The 19,460-nt window shown below is 38.4% G+C and overlaps 1 protein-coding gene across 1 annotated transcript; it reads right to left on the bottom strand.

The window, feature by feature from the left end:
• Window positions 1-394: 394 nt before the first annotated feature.
• Window positions 395-1,330, bottom strand: LOC124107286 (olfactory receptor 6E1-like). The gene has a single exon (XM_046465212.1). The coding sequence runs from the start codon at window positions 1,328-1,330 to the stop codon at window positions 395-397; it is 936 nt and encodes a 311-aa protein (XP_046321168.1).
• Window positions 1,331-19,460: the final 18,130 nt, after the last annotated feature.

The raw sequence follows: 19,460 nt of genomic DNA, 5'->3' as shown, positions 1-19,460 counted from the left end.
ACTACATAAAGATTAAACAAAAGAAATATGTATGTAAGGAGAAAGTTGTTTTTTTCTGGGCAAAGTGGTGCTTGCGTATAATCTCTGCTACTAGGGTGGGTGAGGCAAGAGGATTGAAAGTTCCACATTAGTCTGAGTAGCTCAGAGATATATAACATATAACATATATGACATATAACATATAGACATATAACACATAGTAGCGGTATATTGAGTTTTCTGTGCTCGCTAAACAAGACTGAATAACCAATAATGCATGCAGGAAACTACTGTAGAATGGAACACTTGACAAAAACCTTTCTATGAAGGGAGAATCTATGGAGATCAGGACAAGACTTTCATTAGCAGAGGTTCAGGCAAGGAGGTGATTTTTTTTCCCTCTCTCAGGTCTGACTCAACTTTGTGAGAGGAGCTTGCTCACCTGCTCCCTGAATACCTGCTTCACTTGTTTGTTCCTCAGGGTGTAGATGAAGGGGTTGAGTGTCGGGGTCACCACAGTGTTGAGCAATGCCACCACCTTGTTCTGGTGCTCCCCCTGCCCACCCTTGCCTGACCGGATGTACATGAAGATGCAGCTGCCATAGAAGAGGGACACCACAATGATGTGGGAGGAGCAGGTTGAGAAGGCTCTGTGCCTCTCCTTGGCTGAGGGGATATGCAGGATGGTGTGGAGGATGTGGCCATAGCAGGTGGCCGTCATGGCCAGAGTGCCCAGGAGGCTGCAGTTGGCTATCACAAACCCCAAAAGCTCTATCAGACCTGTATCTGAACATATGAGTTCCAGGAGTGGAAAGTTGTCACAGAAGAAATGGTTGATGACATTAGGTCCACAGAAGGGCTGCTGAAGTATGAGGTAGCTGGGAACACAGATGAGAAGGCAACCTGTCATCCATGAGCAGAGCACTAGCTGGACACACAGCCTTTTGCTCATGATGGTGACATAACGCAAAGGGTTACAGATGGCCACATACCTGTCAAAGGACATCACTGCCAATAGGAAGAATTCTGTGGTGCCAAGGAAGAAATAGAGAAAACTTTGAAGGAAGCATCCAGCTAAGGAGATGGTCTTATGTCCTGTGAGGATGTTGTTCAGCATCTTGGGAAAGATGGCTGAGGTGAACCAGATCTCCAGGACAGCAAAGTTACGGAGGAAGTAGTACATGGGGGTGTGGAGGCGCCTGTCCACAAGGGTGATGGCCACAATGAGGAGGTTCCCCAGCAGTGTGAGGAGGTAGGTCAGGAGGAGCCCCAGGAAGATGAGCATCTGTAGCTCACAGGCATCTGAGAGCCCCAGCAGGATAAACTCGGTGATAGTGGTGTGGTTCCCCATGGCTCCTCTGACCTCTGTGGAAGGTGGAGTATCAAAGGTGGTAAGCATCAGGGTCTGTGGTGCTCTGAGCATCTGAGGACAAGCTGGAACCGGAAAGACAGAGGGATGAGTGTCCTATTTGGGGCTTAACAAATCCTTTACTTCTATGAAGGACACATTTTCTCACTACGAGCTGCTAAAGACTTATTTGCAGAGCCTCTGGGGTGCCTGTCTCGTGCCTGGTCTCTCATAAATATGTGTATTAGAAGAAAGAGGCGATTCAGTAAGGCTCAGAATTAAAAATTATCCTTTCAGGTATGCTCATACATTGCTGGTGGGACTGGAAATCAGAGCAATCACAGTGGAAAGTAGTGAAGATTCCTCAGAAAACTTGGAATAGAACCACCATTTGACTCAGTTTTCCCACTCCTCAGTATATACCCCAAACGCTTAAATCAGCATACTACAGTGATGAAGCCAAATCAGTGTTTATAGCAGTTCAATTCGCAATAGCTAAACCATGGAGCCAACCTAGGTGAATGGATAAAGAAAATGCAGTATATATACACAGTGAAATATTACTGAACCTTAAAGAAGAATGAAATGGTGGCTGTTGTCAATAAATGGATGGAAGTGGAGAATATCGTGCTAAGCAAAACAAGCCAATCCCAAGGAACCAAAGGTTGAATGTTTTCTCTGATAAGTGGATGCTAAGTCACAATAAGGAGGTTGGGGCTAGGGAGGAATGGAGGACCTTGGATTTTAGACAGAGGGGAGTGAAAGGAGGGGAGGAGCCACCAGAGTAGGAAAGATAGTAGAATGAATTGGACATTATTACACTATGCACATATGACTACCTGATGGGGTGTAACTCTACACCATGTGCAACCGGAAGAATGAGAAGTTATACTCCATTTATGAATGATGTGTGAAAGTGCTTTCTACAGTCATGTAAAACTAATTAAAACAAATGAAAAGGGCTGGGGTTGTGGCTTAGTGGTAGAGAGCTTTCCTAGCAAGTGTGAGACACTGGGTTCAATCCCAAGCACCACATAAAAATAAATAAATAGAATAAAGATATTGTAACCATCTACAATAAAAATATTTAAAAAAGAAAAAAGAAACAAAGTATTCTTTCTGACTTTTCTTAACCAACCTTTTGTTCTTATTTCTCAATAAATTCTTTGCTCCTCTCTACATAACCTTCATTCAACACTATTTGTTCATATCATTCCTCCAATAGTGGATTTTCATCTGCAAATAGTTCATATTTGAGGGTGTTGCTGTTTCAGATTACCTGAGTTGTTGATGGAGTTCTTGAGTATTTAGATGAATAAAAAGACAAGAGGATATTTATGTGAGGACACAGAACTCTCATAAATAAAATGAAGAAAACTCAGATAATATCTACATAAATAAAAATTCCAATATGGGAGTTTGTCATTCATAATTCTTAATGGTCCTTTCCCACTGATATTTACAAGTTCTTCTCTCAGCACATCTTCCCACAAACCCTGAGCTCCAGATACAACAGATTCTGCAAATTTGGGGTTCTTTATTCACTTTCCTGCACCTGTGCTTTTGCACAGGCTATTCTTTCAGTTTGTAGAAATCAGCATCTCAAATCCTATTTATCCTTTAGTCTTTCCTCAATAAGTACTATCTTTCTATAAAGCCTTCTCTCCTGAATGAAGGAGTGCTTCCGTATTATGTCTTCCAGATTATGTCTGTGATAATATTATCACATTTTATTTCTATTTCTATAGTTTTCATTTGTTTCCCATTTAGTAAAAAAAATTATTTGCTAAACTTCATAACTTGTATGCCACTTAGGATACATTTTTTCTTGAAATTATGAAGTTTAATGATATTTACTGACTGAGTGAATAACATCAGCTCAGATGTCTGAGAGATGGACTTGGTGGGAGGTTGACACACAGGTGGTTGAGGACCTGTCACATATGTAGTATATACTATGGGACCACAACTTTGGAAAATCAACATGCCAAGCAGACTTTTCCTCACAAGATGAACCATTTCCTCACAAACATTCTCTCAAGGAAGATTCTCCCTCCTGAAGGTAGCTTTGGGGCAAGTAAGGAGATAGAAGTCTGTTTGGATCTGCTAGAGAGCTCCCAGCAGTGAAAAACTGCAAACCAAGAAACACTTAAGATTTCTCTTTAAATGTCAGCATCTGTAGCCAGGAGTGGAGAAAAAAAAAAAAAAGAAAAAAAAAGAAAGAAACACAAATTATCCTTTCTTACTTTTCTTAACCAACCTTTTGTTCTTGGAGGCTGAGGCAGGAGGATCAAAAGTTGGAGGTCAGACTGAGCAACTTAGTAAGACCTTCAGCAACTTAGTGAGACATTGTTTCAAAATAAAAAATAAAAAAGGAGTGTGCTCAGTGAGTGCCCAGTGGTGAAGTGCCCCTGGGTTCAATCCAGGCTATGAAAAAAAAAAAAAAAAGTCAGCATTAGGCATTATCAGACTTAGCTACAGCAAGAATTATTTGCCAGTCACTAGAGAATAAGATAGGAACCAATTTGGGTAACTGGGAGGAAGAAGGTGTAGGAAGGGCAGGGGCATGAAGGGATGGAAGTGGTATCAGTAGGGAGAACAAACTGGTAAATATCATTAACATTCCCTTTCTAATTGTTTTACCTTCTTTCTACACTATGCAAAGTCTTTCCACAAACCACCATTATTTCTAACATTATTTACACTTATTAAAAAGCAGAAAATATTCATCAGCCCCTGAGGATAAAACTAAGACTCCTCCCCTGAAGTTATTTCTAGATTCTATACATTGTTTAGATTCATCAGTGATTTGAAAAAGAGGTCTTTGCAGCCTAATGCTTTGGCTCAAAGGAGACCAAGAAATGTACCCAGCTTTCCCCAGAACAATGGAAGAATTTGACATGTATGAGATACCTAGTAGCATCATGAGGACCTAGTAGAATGAGTATTACCCAGGGGGAAGTACTGGGTGGGAAGTGTGGGGAGAAGGACAGGAGCAGCCCCAAGGTGAGGAGGGACTGAATATGGGTGGGATGGAGGAGAAAGGCCTGAGTTCACCCTGAGTCATGTGTTCAGCATAGATAAACCTAGCAAAGGCCTTGAGACCAGCTGAGGGATAGAGCCCATAGACAGGACTGCTATTAGCTGTCATACCTGCTCACCCATCCCCATTCTGATCTAGATGTCACCACTGGGAGGCCTTCTAGCTAGAGAGGGAAGCAGACTGCTTCATGAGTCCCAGGCACTTCCCCCTTGATCCTACTTGCCTGATGAGTGTAAGGAGAGACCTTGTGTGGCAGCCTGAGCACCTGGATGAGGCTGTACCATCCACCTCAGACCATTCATCATTTTAGGGGGCAGTTGTGTCATGTCCAGTGGGAAAGTACACCTGACCTGGAGGTTGTCTTGCCATAGTTAGAACTGCATCCTCTTCTGAACTGTTCTGGTCCACTTAGAATGAGGCAGAGGTCTTCCCCATCTAAAGAAAAGCAGTCAGAGTTTCATTCAGAGTCAGTGTTTCATTCAGAGTTAGTTTCATTCAGAGCTTTGTGTTTTGCAAGGAGATGCAGAGCAGAGGGTGGGCCAACATTGCACTCTGGGCAGGCAGAGTCCCCAGTGTGAGTGAGTGAGATAATGGCCCAGATGGACTAACTGTTGATTTAGCTCCTGCTGTTTTAGCATTGAGCTGGATTTGGGGGGGAAAGGTATAGATGAGAGCCTTGTATGCCAGACTAAAAACAGAATTTAATCACAAGTGCCGCTTCTCTCCTTTTTCCTGAGCTCCCAAGGTGGAGATTGCCCTGAAGGTGCACTGTCCAGTGTCCAGAATCCCTCTAGGAAATCCCAATCAGGTCTTTTTGGGTATACTTCTCACAGGAGTACAGAAGATAACTGGGTCTTGTGGATATTTCTTGTTTGCAATAGTGTTGTGGGCTCTAAATGCAAATCTTATAGTGTTTGTGTGAGATGTCCATCTCATGAGTTTGGTGGTGTTCTCTAAGAACATGTGTCCTTTTCCAGAGCCTCCTGAGTGGACAGTTGGATTCCCCAGAGTAGGATGGTTTCCTTGGACTTTGTCATCATTCAGCTCAAAGGGGCTGATGAGTTGAGGTTGCTTCAAAATCTTCCATTTTCAGCAAGTTCGTCCTTGGGGAAAGCCTTGGAAAAGTGCAGTTATCCTTTGGAACATTCTTCATTTTCCTCTTGGCCTAATGAGTTCGTTGTTAGTGATACAGACTTTCTTCTTCCTCGCTTGGCCCAATGTCTGTGATGATGCTTCTTCTATAGGTGCTGAGGCTCTAGGAGACAGTGGCTGAGCTACCTCTGGAATAAACCCATGTCTTTGTGTGGTGACAGCAGAGCTGAGAGATTTGGGATGCAGATTTGTTTTCTCGAGGGATTTATTCACCTCTTTTGTTTAGTGGGACTTGGGATTCCCCAGAGCATCAGTCTAATGAGCCTCACTCAGCCTCTTCCAACTCTTTTGGCTCTTACTACAACTTCTCAAAAAAATTTCTATTTTTGGATGTGGATTACAAGTTCCTTTTAGTTAATATAATGAATATAATTGTGCCTCCTTTATTTTAGAGATTTAAGGAACCATTGCAAATAATAAAGAACTTTTTTAGATACTCAGATTATAAAATTGCAAATAATAAAGAACTTTTTTTAGATACTCAAACAGATTATAAAATTTTCTAGATCCATTTAGTACCTCTTGATAACCTACAAAGTGAGATTAGTAGAGCAGTCTTCCTAGTTGTTATTTCTTTTAACTTTTGTTTATCATGTAAGATTTTTATTTCATTGTCAATTCTAAAGTTTAATATTGCTGTATATAGTATTCTTGGCTGGTGTCCATTTTCTTTCAGAGTTTGAGATATGTATATATTATTCCAAGACATCCTCCCTTGAGAAATCTGCAGAGATCTGAATTGGTTTCCCTCTAAAAGTGACTTGTTGTGGGAGGCCATCCTTGCATGTGATTCGAGTCACCTCCCCGGCTGGGCGAGAGGTGCTTAGACACAACTTTGTGTTCAGAGCTTTCCCCACCCTTCTCTGGTCTGAGGGCTTGTCTGTGTGGAGGCGTGTCTGGCCACAACCCCTGAAGACCCAATCGTCTCACCTGACCTTGGGACACTGTCCCCCTTAATCTTCATTGGATGGGATTTTCCCCAGAATTTTTTATTCCCCAATAAAAATCCACTCCTGGTGTGTTCGCTCTCTCTCTCACTAGCCTCTTTCTTTTTGAGATTATATAGTTTTTTTTACTGCCTGAAGTTCTGTCTTGCAAGTGGTCTACTTTATTGGTGATGCTTTCCATTGAATTTTTAATTTCATTTATTTATTTCTTCATTTTGTAGATATCTGCTTGATTTTTTTTTCAGAATATCTATTTAAGTGAATGTCACTGCCTGTATTTTCTCTCTGATGTCACTCCTTATATTGTCCTAATGTAACTATGTACATTCTAAACTCCTTCTCTGACATTTCTTCTACCGTAGTATCGGATTCTGTTATTGAAGTATCTTGATTTGTTTGGTGTAACTTGTTCCCTTGCTTTTTCATGTTGTTTGTGTGTCTACCCATCTAACAGTATGGATATGAGGCAGTAGAGTTTCTACCCTGTAGAGTTATAGTGTTCCTGAAGGCCAGTACCTCACCATTTAGGGAGATACAAATAATAACAAGCAGTTCAAACAATATACAGCATTAAACCAAATAATTCCTATTATGACATCTACAATGTTGTCACAACAAATAGTAATGATATGATCAGTTATTGCCTACAATAAAAACAGTATGTTTGCAAGATGGTCTACAATTTTGAATGGTGGACAGGGAGAGAACAGAAATGATGTAGGATGTGATGTTTATGAGAAAGAAGGAGAGAGGATAGAAGTAAAGTATTAAAGGAAGAGTAAAAGAGAGAACAATAGAAATTGGCTGTTAGCAGAAGAAAAAAGAGAAGTGATTCAAGGGAAACAGATAAGTGAGAGAAAAATTTTAAAAATAAAAATAAAAAGTAAAAATTTTAAAAATAAAAGAATACAAAACAAAACTGAAATATGCTAATCAAATTTTGTAGTCCTCAAAAAACTGATCCATTAAAAATAACTGGTTTCAAAAATACTAGAAATGAGAAAAGAAAAAAGCAAATATGAATATCTATAAATATCCATGAACCATTAATGTCACAGTTAAGCAGAGAAAAGGAAAAAAAAAGATCTTGATGAAAAGTTAAGGAATTGTTTCCATTGGAGTTCAAAAGATTCTCAGCTTCCATTTTCAGCAGTTAGGTGGGATTGTCTGGAGTATGATGCTTGCCTCCACCCTCAGGGTGGGGTTGCTAAGGCAAAAGAGGTAATTCTGTAGGCAGAACTCCTGGATGGGGGTTTAGGCTTAGGTAGGCTTTAGGCTCTTCACTGGATGCCAACTGATCTGGAGATTGTAAATCAGCACACCTCCAGGCCCAGTAATCACCAGTCCACACTGGAAGATTGCACCCCAGAATCTCCTCTGGGTTCCATTTGTGTTTTGGAGAAAAGATTTTGACCTTAGCATCAGATCTCGTTGTACCTACTGACTCTCATTCTGCCTGCTGGGCAGCTTTTAATCTCTGAGCAACATTTTCCTTATGAATAATAAGTATTCAATTCATGTTATTTTCTTTCCTTTCTCTTCTGATTTTTTCCCATGATATCCTGATGATTTAACCTATAGATCTATAATTATTATTAATATCAAATCACTTTATTTATTAAGCAATTATAATTAAAACTATTTTTGTTTTAAATTCATCTGTTGGTTATATCTGCTATTTTTTTTAATGTGTATGATTTCTCCTATTGAATTCAGGATTGTTCTGCCACTGAGCTACATCCCCAGGTCTGTTTATTTTTTGTTTTGATAGAGTCTAAGTTGCAGAGACTTGTGTCAAACTTGTTATCCTCCTGCCTCAACCTCTCAAGTCACTGGGATTACAGGTGTATGTTACTGTGGCTGCCTTGATTTACTTTCTTTAACCAATATTTATTTATTTCCTTCAATTAAAACTGATGATTTTTTTTTTTACTTACAGTAATTCTCTCCATAGGACTGTTTAAATGTTCTGATGACATAACAGCTGGCTTCTTCATAGTGAGTGATCCAGGATAGAGCAAGTTGAAAGTGGTGATGACTATTATGACCTCCTTTGAATCCCACACACTGTCATCTCCTCAGTATTTTATTGGTTGTGAGTCAGCCCCATTCAGTGTGAAAGGGGATTGCAGAGGGCATGGATACTAGGAGATAAAGTTATATCAGGGAACTATAAAGCTGCTGGGATGGTCTGAACATATCTTGAGCTTGCCAATGTGCTTTGAGGAATATATGATTTCTGTATCTTTAGTAGTTCTTTCCTCTTAGATTGGTTAGATTTACCAGAGAAGATTCTGTCAATTCCCTATCCAGAGGGCAAGCATTTTATTACCAGCATTCTAGAAGCCCAGAAGAGGAAAGAGAGTCAGGGAACATTTTAGTATCCAGAATGCCCACATTCACTTCATCTTTATCTTTAGACTTTGCTACTCACCCTATTCTCTAACTTCTGGAGGTTATATTAGACTTTGGTTGGAATTTCTCATTCACAATTTTATGTCTTTTAATCTGTCTTTCATATTTCTCTTCTCTTTTTGTGTTTAAGTCACAATCTGGGTAAATTTCTCAGATCTATATTCTTGCTCACTATTTTTTGTCTTCGGTGGTATGTTTAGCCTGTTGAATTTTTTCATATTTTTATTGGTGCATTATAATTGTAGGTTATTAGATGAGATTTGTTGTTACATAATCATACATGAACATGCTATAACAGTATAATTTGGTGAATATAATTCCCCAGTATTTCCCCTTTTCCTTCCCTCCTCCTTCTCCCTGGTCCCTTTCCTCTGCTCTATGGATATTCTTTTGATTTTCATGAGATTCCCTGCCCCTGTACCCCCGCTTTCTTTTCCTTTTTCTTCTTTAGCTCCCACATATGATAGAAAACACAAGACTCTTGATTTTCGGAATTTGGTTTATTTTGCTTAACATTAATTTCCTCAAGTTCCATTCATTTTTCTGCAAATGACATAATTTCATTCTTCCTTATGGCTGAATGAAACTCCATTGTGTATGATGAACAGCTAAGCTGGTTTCATAGTTTGGCCATTGTGAATTGTGCTACTATAGACATGGGTATGCATGTATCACTATAGTATGATGACTTTAATTCTGTAGGATAAATACTGAGGAGTGGTATATCTAGGTCATAAGGTGATTCAATTCCTGGTCTTTTGAGAAAACTTCATATTGTTTTCCATGGTGGTTTTACTGATTTATAATTTCACCAATAGTGTAAAAGTGATACTTTTTCCTCCACATCTACTCCAGCATTTATTATTGTTTGTATTTTTGTTGGCTGTCCTTCTAACTGGAGTGAGATGAAAATCTCAGTGTGGTTTAAAAAAATTTTTTTGTAGTTACAGATGGACAGAATGCTTTTATTTTATTTGTATATGGTGCTAAGAATTGAATGCAGTGCCTTGCACATGCTAGGCAAGCATTCTGCCACTGGACTATATAGTCCCATCCCTTCAGCATAGTTTTTTTAAATATATATATTTTTAATTGTTGATAGACTTTTATCTTATTTATTTACATGCAATGCTAAGAATCAAACCTAGTGCCTCACACATGCCCAGCAAGTGTGCTACCGCTGAGCCGCAGCCCCAGCCCCAGCACCCCCCTCAGCATAGTTTTGATTTGCATTTCCTTATTGCTAAAGATGTTGAACTTTTTTGTATACTTGTTGGCCATTTTATTTTTTCTTTTAAGAAGTGTTTTTTAGTTCATTTGTCCACTTATGAATTGTGACTTTTTTTTGGTATTAAGTTTTTTTTGGTTCTTTATATATTGTGGATATTAATCTTCTGCCAGTAGCTAGCGAAGATTTTATTCTGTTCTGTAGGTTGTCTCTTCACATTCTTAATTGTTTCCTTTGCTGTGCACAGGCTTCTTAATTCGATGACATCCTTTTTATTAACTCTTGTCATTATTTAATGAGTTTTAGAGGTGCTATTGAAAAAGTCGTTGCCTGAGCCTATATGCTAAATTGTTGGGTCTATGCTTTCTTCTAGGAGTTGCATAGTTTCTGGTCTAATTCCTAGGTCTTTGATCTATTTTGAGTTGATTTTTGTGCAGGGTGAGAGTTAAGGGTCTAGTCCCATTCTTCTACATATGGATAACCAGTTTTCTTAGCACCATTTGTTTAAAAAGCCTGTCTTTTCTCCGATGTATGTTTTTGGCATCTTTGTCAAGGATTAGATGACTGTATTTGTGTGGTTTTGCATCTGTGTCTTCTATTCTGAACCATTGGTCTATATGTTTGTTTTTATGCTAGTAACACACAGTTTTGTTACTAAAGTTCTATAGTGCTCTGTAGTCCTTCCAACAGCGACTGTGGGGAGCTTAAGGGTGGAGAGAAACCCTCCAAAGACAGTTTCAGAGTTTTATTGTGCAGCAAAAATAGCTTTTATAATGGGTATGTGCCAATTTACATATAAATAAAGTCATAATAGGCCAGAGGTGATACACAATACATCATATTAGGAAGTCCAGAAACTGCCATGTAGGCTGACCTTGTCCCAACAGAGGAATAACTTCTTGTCAAAGGACCAAGGAAATGCCACTTGCCAGTGTTCTGACAGCACTCTGTCCCCAAACATAGTATTCTTTGTTAGGACTTCCCTGCTGCATACTGAGCAAGCTAAGCATTCCTCCATGAGAGTCCAAGGTCAGGCCCTGCAATACTGTAGCATAATTTGAATTTGGATATTGTGATGCTTCCAGCATTGCTTTTTTGACTTGGATTGCTTTGGCTATTCTGGGTCTTTTATCCTTCCAAATGAGCTTAAGAACAATTTTTTCCCCCTAATTCTGTGAAGAATGTCATTGAGGTTTTGGTGGGGATAGCATTGACTCAGTACATTGCTTTTGGTATTATGGCCATGTTAATATTAATTCTACCTATTTGTGAACATGGGAGGTCTTTATCTCTTTTTTTTTAGTTCTGGTTGGACACAATACCTTTATTTATTTATTTTATGTGGTCCTGAGGATGGAACCCAGTGCCTTGCATCTGTGTCTTCTATTCTGAACCATTGGTCTATATGTTTGTTTTTATGCTAGTAAAAACGTGCTAGGCAAGCGCTACACCACTGAGCCACAACCCCAGCCCCATGGTTTTTATATCTTCTGGTGTCGTCTTTGATTTCTTCAGTGTTACCCTGTTAAAGTTTAATTTGAATTACTATATTATTGTTTTTAGATTTTGGTGGGGGGTGTTATTTTCCAGAACTAATCTTTCTTGTTAGTGTTTTGTTATTCTTTCATGGTTTCTATTTATTCTTTTAGCTCTCCAATAGCTTTATCAATATTTATTTTATACTCAAAGTATTTTAACTCACAATGTTGTCAGATTTGTGATAGTAGCTGTTCTGGTGGATGTGTTGTTATATCTTGTTGGTGTTTTAATTTTTAAATGATTAATTTTTTTTATTTTTGTTTTATTTAATTTAGTTTTTTGCTGTTATAGGAATCCAGAGCCTTGCAAATGCTAGGGAAGCAGGCTACCACTGAGCTACATCCTCAGACTGTGTTGATAATTTTAAAGTGCTTATTAGCCATTTGCATATCTTCTTTTGTGAAATGTCTATTAAAATATTTTGGGCTTTGTGAACTTGAGATATCTTCTTATCATTGAATTGTTAATGTTTTTAATATATTTTCTAAATATAAGTTCTTTATCACACATATGATTTGCAAATATTTTTCTCTAGTCTGTGGCTTGTCTTTTTGTTTTCCTAATGGAATATTTTGAAGTGTAAGCTTTAAATTTTTATTATATGCAATTTATCAATTTTTATATTTAGTGATTATGCATTTGGTGTCATAGCTAAGAAATCTTTTATTTTATCCAGTGTTTCTTCTAGACATTGTATCAGTTTAGCACTTTAACTTAGATCTGTGGTCTATTTTGAATTAATTTTTGTGTATGTGTATGGTGTGAAGTAAGGGTCCAAGTGGTTCTGGGGATTGAATCTAAGGGTACTCTACCTCTGAGTTACACCTTCAGATCTTTTTATTTTTCAAAATAGGTCTCTGTAAGTTGCTTGGGGCCTCACTAAGTTGCCCATACTGGCCTTGAACATGCAGTCCTCCTGCCTCAGCCTCCCTTGTCATTAAGATTATAAGCATAAACCACTGTGCCCAGCCTAAACTCATTTTCTAAAATGTCTGGCTATCCTATTGTTCCAGCATCAATTGTTGAAATGACTATCCTTCTTCTATTAAATTGCTTTGACACATTTTTGAAAAATCAATCAACCATAACCATAACGGTTTATTTCTGTAATTTCAATTCTGTTCATTTGAACTATATATCTATTTTAATACTAATACTATGCAGTCTTGACAGTTGTAGTTTTATAGTAAGTTCTGGAATTAAATTGTATAAGTCCTTCAATCACGTTGTTTTTCAAAATTGTTTTAGGCTATTCTAGATCCTTTGCATTTCATACCAATTTTAGAATCAGTTTGTCAATTTCTTCAAAAACTGTTGGGATTTTGATTGGGAATCTTGTGATTATAGAAATCACTTTGTGGAAAACTGTCATTTAAAAAGATTGAGTCTTCCAATTTCCATTTATTTAGGTTCACTTTTATTTCTCCTAGTAATGTTTTGTGGTTTTCAGTATACAGGCCTTACATTTATTTTCTAAATTTATTTATTCTTTTTGATGCTCTTATAGTTATTTTTCTAATTTTATTTTCAAGTTGTTCCTCTTGTGTAGAACTATGATTAATTTCTTCTTGCCTTTTATAAAGGGTTTTGGGTTTTATTCTGAGTATGATTAGAAGAAATTGGATGATTTTGAGAAAGGGTGATTTAGTTCAAATGAATGAACTAACTTACATTTTAAAAGGATCCTTTACTCTTTTTTTTTTTGGTACCAGGGATTGAACCCAGGGATGCTTAACCACTGAGCAACATCCTCAGCCCTTCCTTCCTTCCTTCCTTCCTTTCTTTCTTTCTTTATTTTTTTTAAATTTTTTGTTTTGTTTTGTTTTGTTTTGTTTTGGGGTACCAGGGATTTAACTCAGGGGTACTCCACCACTGAGCCACATCCCTAGCCCTATTTTGTATTTTATTAGAGACAGGGTCTTGCTGAGTTGCTTAGTGCCTTGCTAAATTGTTGAGGCTGGCTTTGACCTTGCAATCATTCTGCCTCTGCCTCCCAAGCTGCTGGGATTACAGGTGTGTGCCACCACGCTGGCCCCCAACCCTTTTTATTTTTATTTTGAGTGTCTTAGGGCCTCTCTAAGTTGCTGAGGTTGGCTTTGAACTTTCGATCCTCCTGTCTCACTCTCCTGAGCCGCTGGAATTACAGGTGTTTGCCACTGTACCTGGTATTAAAAGAATCCTTTACTCTTGAAGGATAGACTCTAAGGGACAAAAATGGAAATAGAAAAACTGGGGATACTTTTGGTAGCTTCACGCAGTCTCCTGAATCACTATGAAATTAATAAATAGCTATTAAACTTATAAAAAAAACTGGGGATATAACTCAGTGGTAGAGCACTTGCCTAGAATAATGCCCTGGGTTCTGTCCCCATCACTGCAAAAAAAAAAAGGAAAAAATGTCAAAATAGGGAGATGACATAGAAGAATGAATGGTCAAATTCTTAATTTGTTTCTAAGATAGAGTCAACAGGATCTGATGATGGATTTAATGTACAATGAGAGAAAAAAATCTTTGGTTTTGCCGTGAGCACCCAGGTGAATGATAGTGCCAGGAGAAACAAGTGTTGGGGAATAATCAAGAGTTGTCTTTTTGACATGTTAACTTGGAGATACCTATTTGAAATGAAATTCATTAGGATTGGGCTCCACTGTTTATAACATCACAGAAACCCAGTAGCTTTAGTAAATGCTTTCATTTCTTTCTCATATAAGATACTTTTATTTCTTTCTCTATGAAAGAAATCCAAGGCTGGAATGGCAGATTCACAATCAAAGCCACGATGATCTTTTTTTCTCGTTGCTTTGCTATACTTACCTTCCTATTTCATGGTCCAAATGGTGACAGTCATTATACCCACAATCGTTCCCTTTTAGCTTTTGTTTATCATGGAAGATTTTTATTTCATTGTGAAATTTGAAGTTTAATTTTGCTGAATATAAGATTCTTGGTTGGCATCCCATTATCTCTTAGAGCTTGGTATTTGTTGTTCCAGGATCTCCTAGCTTTGAGAGTCTGGGTTGAAAAATCTGCTGAGATCTGAATTGATCTTCCCTTATAAGTAATCTGATTTTTCTCTCTGCAGTCTTTAAAATTCTATTCTTATTCTGTATGCTAGGCATTTTCATTATAATGTATCTTGATGTAGATCTGTTGTAATTTTGTACATTTGGTATCCTATAGGCCTCTTGTATTTAATTTTCCAGTTCATTCTTCATGCTTGGGAAATTTTCTGCTATTATTTTATTGAAGAGATTGTGCATTCCTTTGGTTTTAATCTCTGAACCTTCCTCTATCCCAATAAATCTTAGATTTGGTCTTTTGATGGTATCCCATAATTCTTAGATATTCTGTTAATGGTTTCTTACTATCTTCACTGTGAGGTCAACTTTATTTTCAAGGTTGTATATTTTGATTTCCAAGTAATCTAATCTGTTGGTGATGCTATTTATTGAGTTTTTAAATTGGCTTATTGTTTCTTTCATTTCAAGGATTTTCTGTTTTTTTTTTTTTTTTTCTGTATCTCTATCTCTTTCTTAAAGTAATCTCTTGCAACCTGTATTTGCTCTCTTATTTCTTGTTGGAGTGGTTGATTTTTGCCTGTATCTGCTCACTTAGGTCAGTATTTAATTCCCAAATCATTTTAGTTATCTATATCCTGGACCCCTTCTCTGATGTTTCACCTACTGCACCATCTATGGGTTCTATTGTTGTAGTATCTTGGTTTGTTTGGTGTGTTTTCCTCCTTGTTTTTTCATGATGTCCATGTGTCTTCCTCCCTTACAGTATAGATCCAAGGTATTACAGCTTCTGCCCTATTGTCTTATAGTGTCCCTATAGGTTACCAATAGCTCACTTTCAAGAGAGAGATCAATATTACAGCACTCAATGTACCCAACGTGCAGCCATATCAGTTAGCTTCTATTTTTACATTTACCGTTTGGGCATTATAATCAGAAATGATGAGTTTGGTTATCTTCTTCATTCTAGTCAATAGGTTTGCATAATGGTTTATAGTTTCTAATAGATGAAGGGGGTTAGGGGGTTGGCTGAAATGTTTATGAGGTAGAATGTGAGAATATGGAGGTATTAGATTATATGACTAGTGAGAGGGTAATCATAAGAAGTTGGCTGTTAGTAGGAGAAACAAGAGAGGCAATCCCATGCAAGACTCCCTGTTACCTCAGCAACAGGATAACTGTTAGCACCCCTAGTAGAGAAATCTCTGGTGCAGCCAGGCCCACAGGGTCCTTGGTGACGTCTTACCAGGTCCTTATTGTTGTCCCTTGATAGAAGTGGCGATATCCCAGTTTCGTGGTGGTGGCAGCTTCAAGCCTATATGTACCCTGATGTTGGGCTGTACAGCCATGCTTTGGTGAATAAGGAACCCCAGCATGGGGTGGCTCACCATGTATCCCTGAGCACCAGGAGGTCCTCTCCTCTGGAACTCTGGGCTGCGGTGTGGTGGGCGGGCCTGTCCTCCGGAACTCCCTTCCTTGTCATTTTCTTGAACAATGGCGAATACATCTTTGTACAATAGACAGTGGGTATGCAGGATGCCTTATGGCTGCCACTGCTCCTCAGATTTATCATCTCTCTCTAAATTTCATTTCTTTTTAATGTAGATCAGATAAGCAAAATACACTGCTCCAGCAGAACTGAATCAAGAAGTAGAATATTTTCTCTAAGGGATCCAAAGAATAATTCTTTCTACAACATCTCTTATATTTTCAGAGAGAGGGGCTACACTCCCCCAAAGACCTTCAATTTACTTTCTTTGCAGTACTTTCCTATGTGTGCGTGATATCATTGTTGGTGAGACAAGTATGCTGTAGTATTTTCCAGTAATCCCTAGGATGAACTCAAAGGGACTCCAATTGCTGTCAGCTGTTTGAACTTAGAACACCAGATACTTAGCATCTATTGTATCCAGCTTTTTTTCTATACTTCAGAGATAATTCTGAGGAAAAATACCATTGGACATTCTATTACCCAACTAATAATAATCTACAAAGTACTCTAGTCCACAAGAAATTATTCAAAGAGTATGTATTAGTTACCTATTGCTGCATGTCCTATAATTCAAAATTTAGTGCCTTAATAAACACATGTCTCACAGTTTCTGTGAGTCAGGGATTCAGAAATATCTTTACTGGGTTGTCCTGGCTCAGGCCATTTCATCATGAGGTTGCAGTCAAGATGTTGGCTATGACTGCAGTCATCCAGAAGCTTGGCTGGGGCTGGAGGATATACTTTCAAGATGACTCACTCACATGTCTGGCAAGATGGTGTAGGCTATTGGTAAGAAGCCCCAGTTCTTCTCCATGAGGGTTTTCCCCAGAGCAAAGAGAAGACAAGGTGGAAATTGCGATGCTTTTTGTAACTTGGCCTCAGAAGCCACACATCATCATTTCTGCAATATTTTATGATTACATGAGCCAGCACTAGTCACTGTGGTAGGGCACTACACAGGTCATGAATACCAGAGGTGAGCACTATTGTCAGCCATCCTGAAGGGTGGTTACTATGTCACCATAGGATACCACATCATATTCTGCATCCCAAGGACAGGAGGTACATCTGGTTTCCCAACAAGCCCTAGAATCTGAAAGCCAGAAGCATAAAGTCTGCCTGTCTTTTTTTTTTCCCCCTGTTTCCTTCTCTTTCTCTCTCCCCACCCTTTCTTCCCTTTCCTCCTTCCCTTTGATTTTTGGATCCATTGCCACTGCCTCTGTTTTATTCTGTTAACTATAAACCTGTGAGCCTCCTTTGTCTACCTTGGTTATACTTCATAGCAGATATGGCTGCTGCACAATGGTTGGCTCATTTCCTGAGTTTTCATTACATTCATTTAAGTGAGTAGCACAGAATGCCTAGAATCAGTGAGTCACAGTTCCATATTCTCAAGCGATTAAATCTGTTGTCTATCCTGGTTTCATCAAGTAAGGAAAGGGGATCAAGAGGCATATAGTAAATAGCATGATTGTAGCTGTCCTGAGGGTGGTGAATGGGTTGTGAGTTGGCAAATGCCCCTAAGTGTGTAATGACTGACCACAATGATATCTTCTCAAAACTGTTAAATTGAAGCTGGGCACTGTGGTGCCACTTGTAATCCAAGCACCTTGAGGGCCTGAGTCAGGAGCATTGCAGGTTTGATGCCAGCTTGGGCAACTTAGCAAGACTGTGTCTCAAAATAAAAAACATAAAGGTCTGGCACTATAACATTGAATGCCCCTAGGCTCAATCCCCAGCATTGTGCATATACACAACACACACACACACACACACACACACATTATAGGATTGAACTGTATCACAATTCATCAAGAATTCAACTTTCAAAAGGGTAAATTCTTTTATAGACAAATCTTTCATACAACCATATTAAAATTCCATAAGAACATATATTCTCTCAGTTCTCAATTTTGTTTTGTATAAATATTATTCTTTAAACAAAATTGTAGGGCTGGGAATATAGCTCAGTTGGTAGAGTGCTTGCCTTGCATGCACAAGGTTCTGGGTTCAATCCCCAGCAACACACACACACACACACACAAATTCTAAATTGTATAAAATTTGCTTTGAATTTATCTATAAAATCTTAACATATAGCTTGTGATTTGAGAAAATTCTGAAAGAATTAACCTCTGAAAGGTCAACTCAACCAACTAAAAGTGGATTTAAAAAAAATTTGTAGTTGTAGATGGACAGAATCCCTTTATTTTATTTGTTTATTTTTATGTGGTGCTGAGGATGGAACCCAGTGCCTCATGCATGCTAGGCAAACGCTCTGCCACTGAGCTACAGCTCCAGCCCCATAAAAGTGGATTTTTAAAGAGAGAGAAACTTAAGTCATTCTCTGGGAATTTCTCTTATTAGGATGTTTACCACAGTAGTTTGAGGCACTTGTCTTTGCTGTACTAAAGTAAGTGTTATGTAAGCAGTTTTCAATATTTTACTTAATAGATCTATAGATAGAATCCGAGAAAATGACTCGATCACAAAATACTGTAGATTTTTTTCCACTTTAGTGAAGTCAGTTTTCTTTCCACAGAGCATTCTACTGATGGATGTGCTAAAATGAACACATTCCTTGAGAAGAATATCTTATCAGGAAACAAAATTTGTTATCCCAATATTTAGCAGTAGGGTAAAATGATGGTTAAGACGAGGAGTCAAATCACTCTTTAAGCCTCACTTTCTTCATTTGCAAAATGGGGTTCTGATTTCAGTTGTGTAGAAAATCACCCTGAACTTAGTGGTATAAAACCTGGGTTAAGACTTTAGAAAGGACTTGGCTGGGAAATTCTCCTTAGAAAGTGTCTCTGGCAGTTGCAGTCGCCTGACAGTTTGACTGGCCTGGTTGTCCAAGACAGCTCACTCACATGACTGGCAGCTGAGGCTGGCTGTTGGCTGGAAGCTTAGCTGGCACTGTTGATTAGAGACACCCATACATCATCCTCCAGCTTGATCACCTTTAGTAGTAGGACTTCTTAAGTGATGTCTGGTTTTCCTGAAACAAATTTCCCGGGAGAGGGTGGTAGAAGTTGTAGGCCTTTCTGTGACCTTGCTTTGGAAGTTATATGACATCATTCTACTATACTCAATTGATCAAATCCTATAGGTTTGAAGGAAGACACACCCAGGACCCACCCTGTTGATTTGGAGGAATAGCAAGTTCACATTGTAGAAGAGTGTCTAGGATAGGAGATACTGTGTGGCTGTATTTAGAAAATACTATCTGCCACATATAGATTTTATTATTGCTGATTGCATGAGTTGTAATGAGAAAATTGAACAAGTGCATGGTG

This window comes from Marmota monax, unplaced genomic scaffold (genome assembly GCF_021218885.2).
Source record: "Marmota monax isolate L192 unplaced genomic scaffold, Marmota_monax_Labrador192_F-V1.1 WCK01_AAM20220418_F8-fsc00079, whole genome shotgun sequence".
NCBI lineage: Eukaryota > Metazoa > Chordata > Mammalia > Rodentia > Sciuridae > Marmota > Marmota monax.
This window is presented reverse-complemented; position numbering and strand designations above follow the sequence as displayed.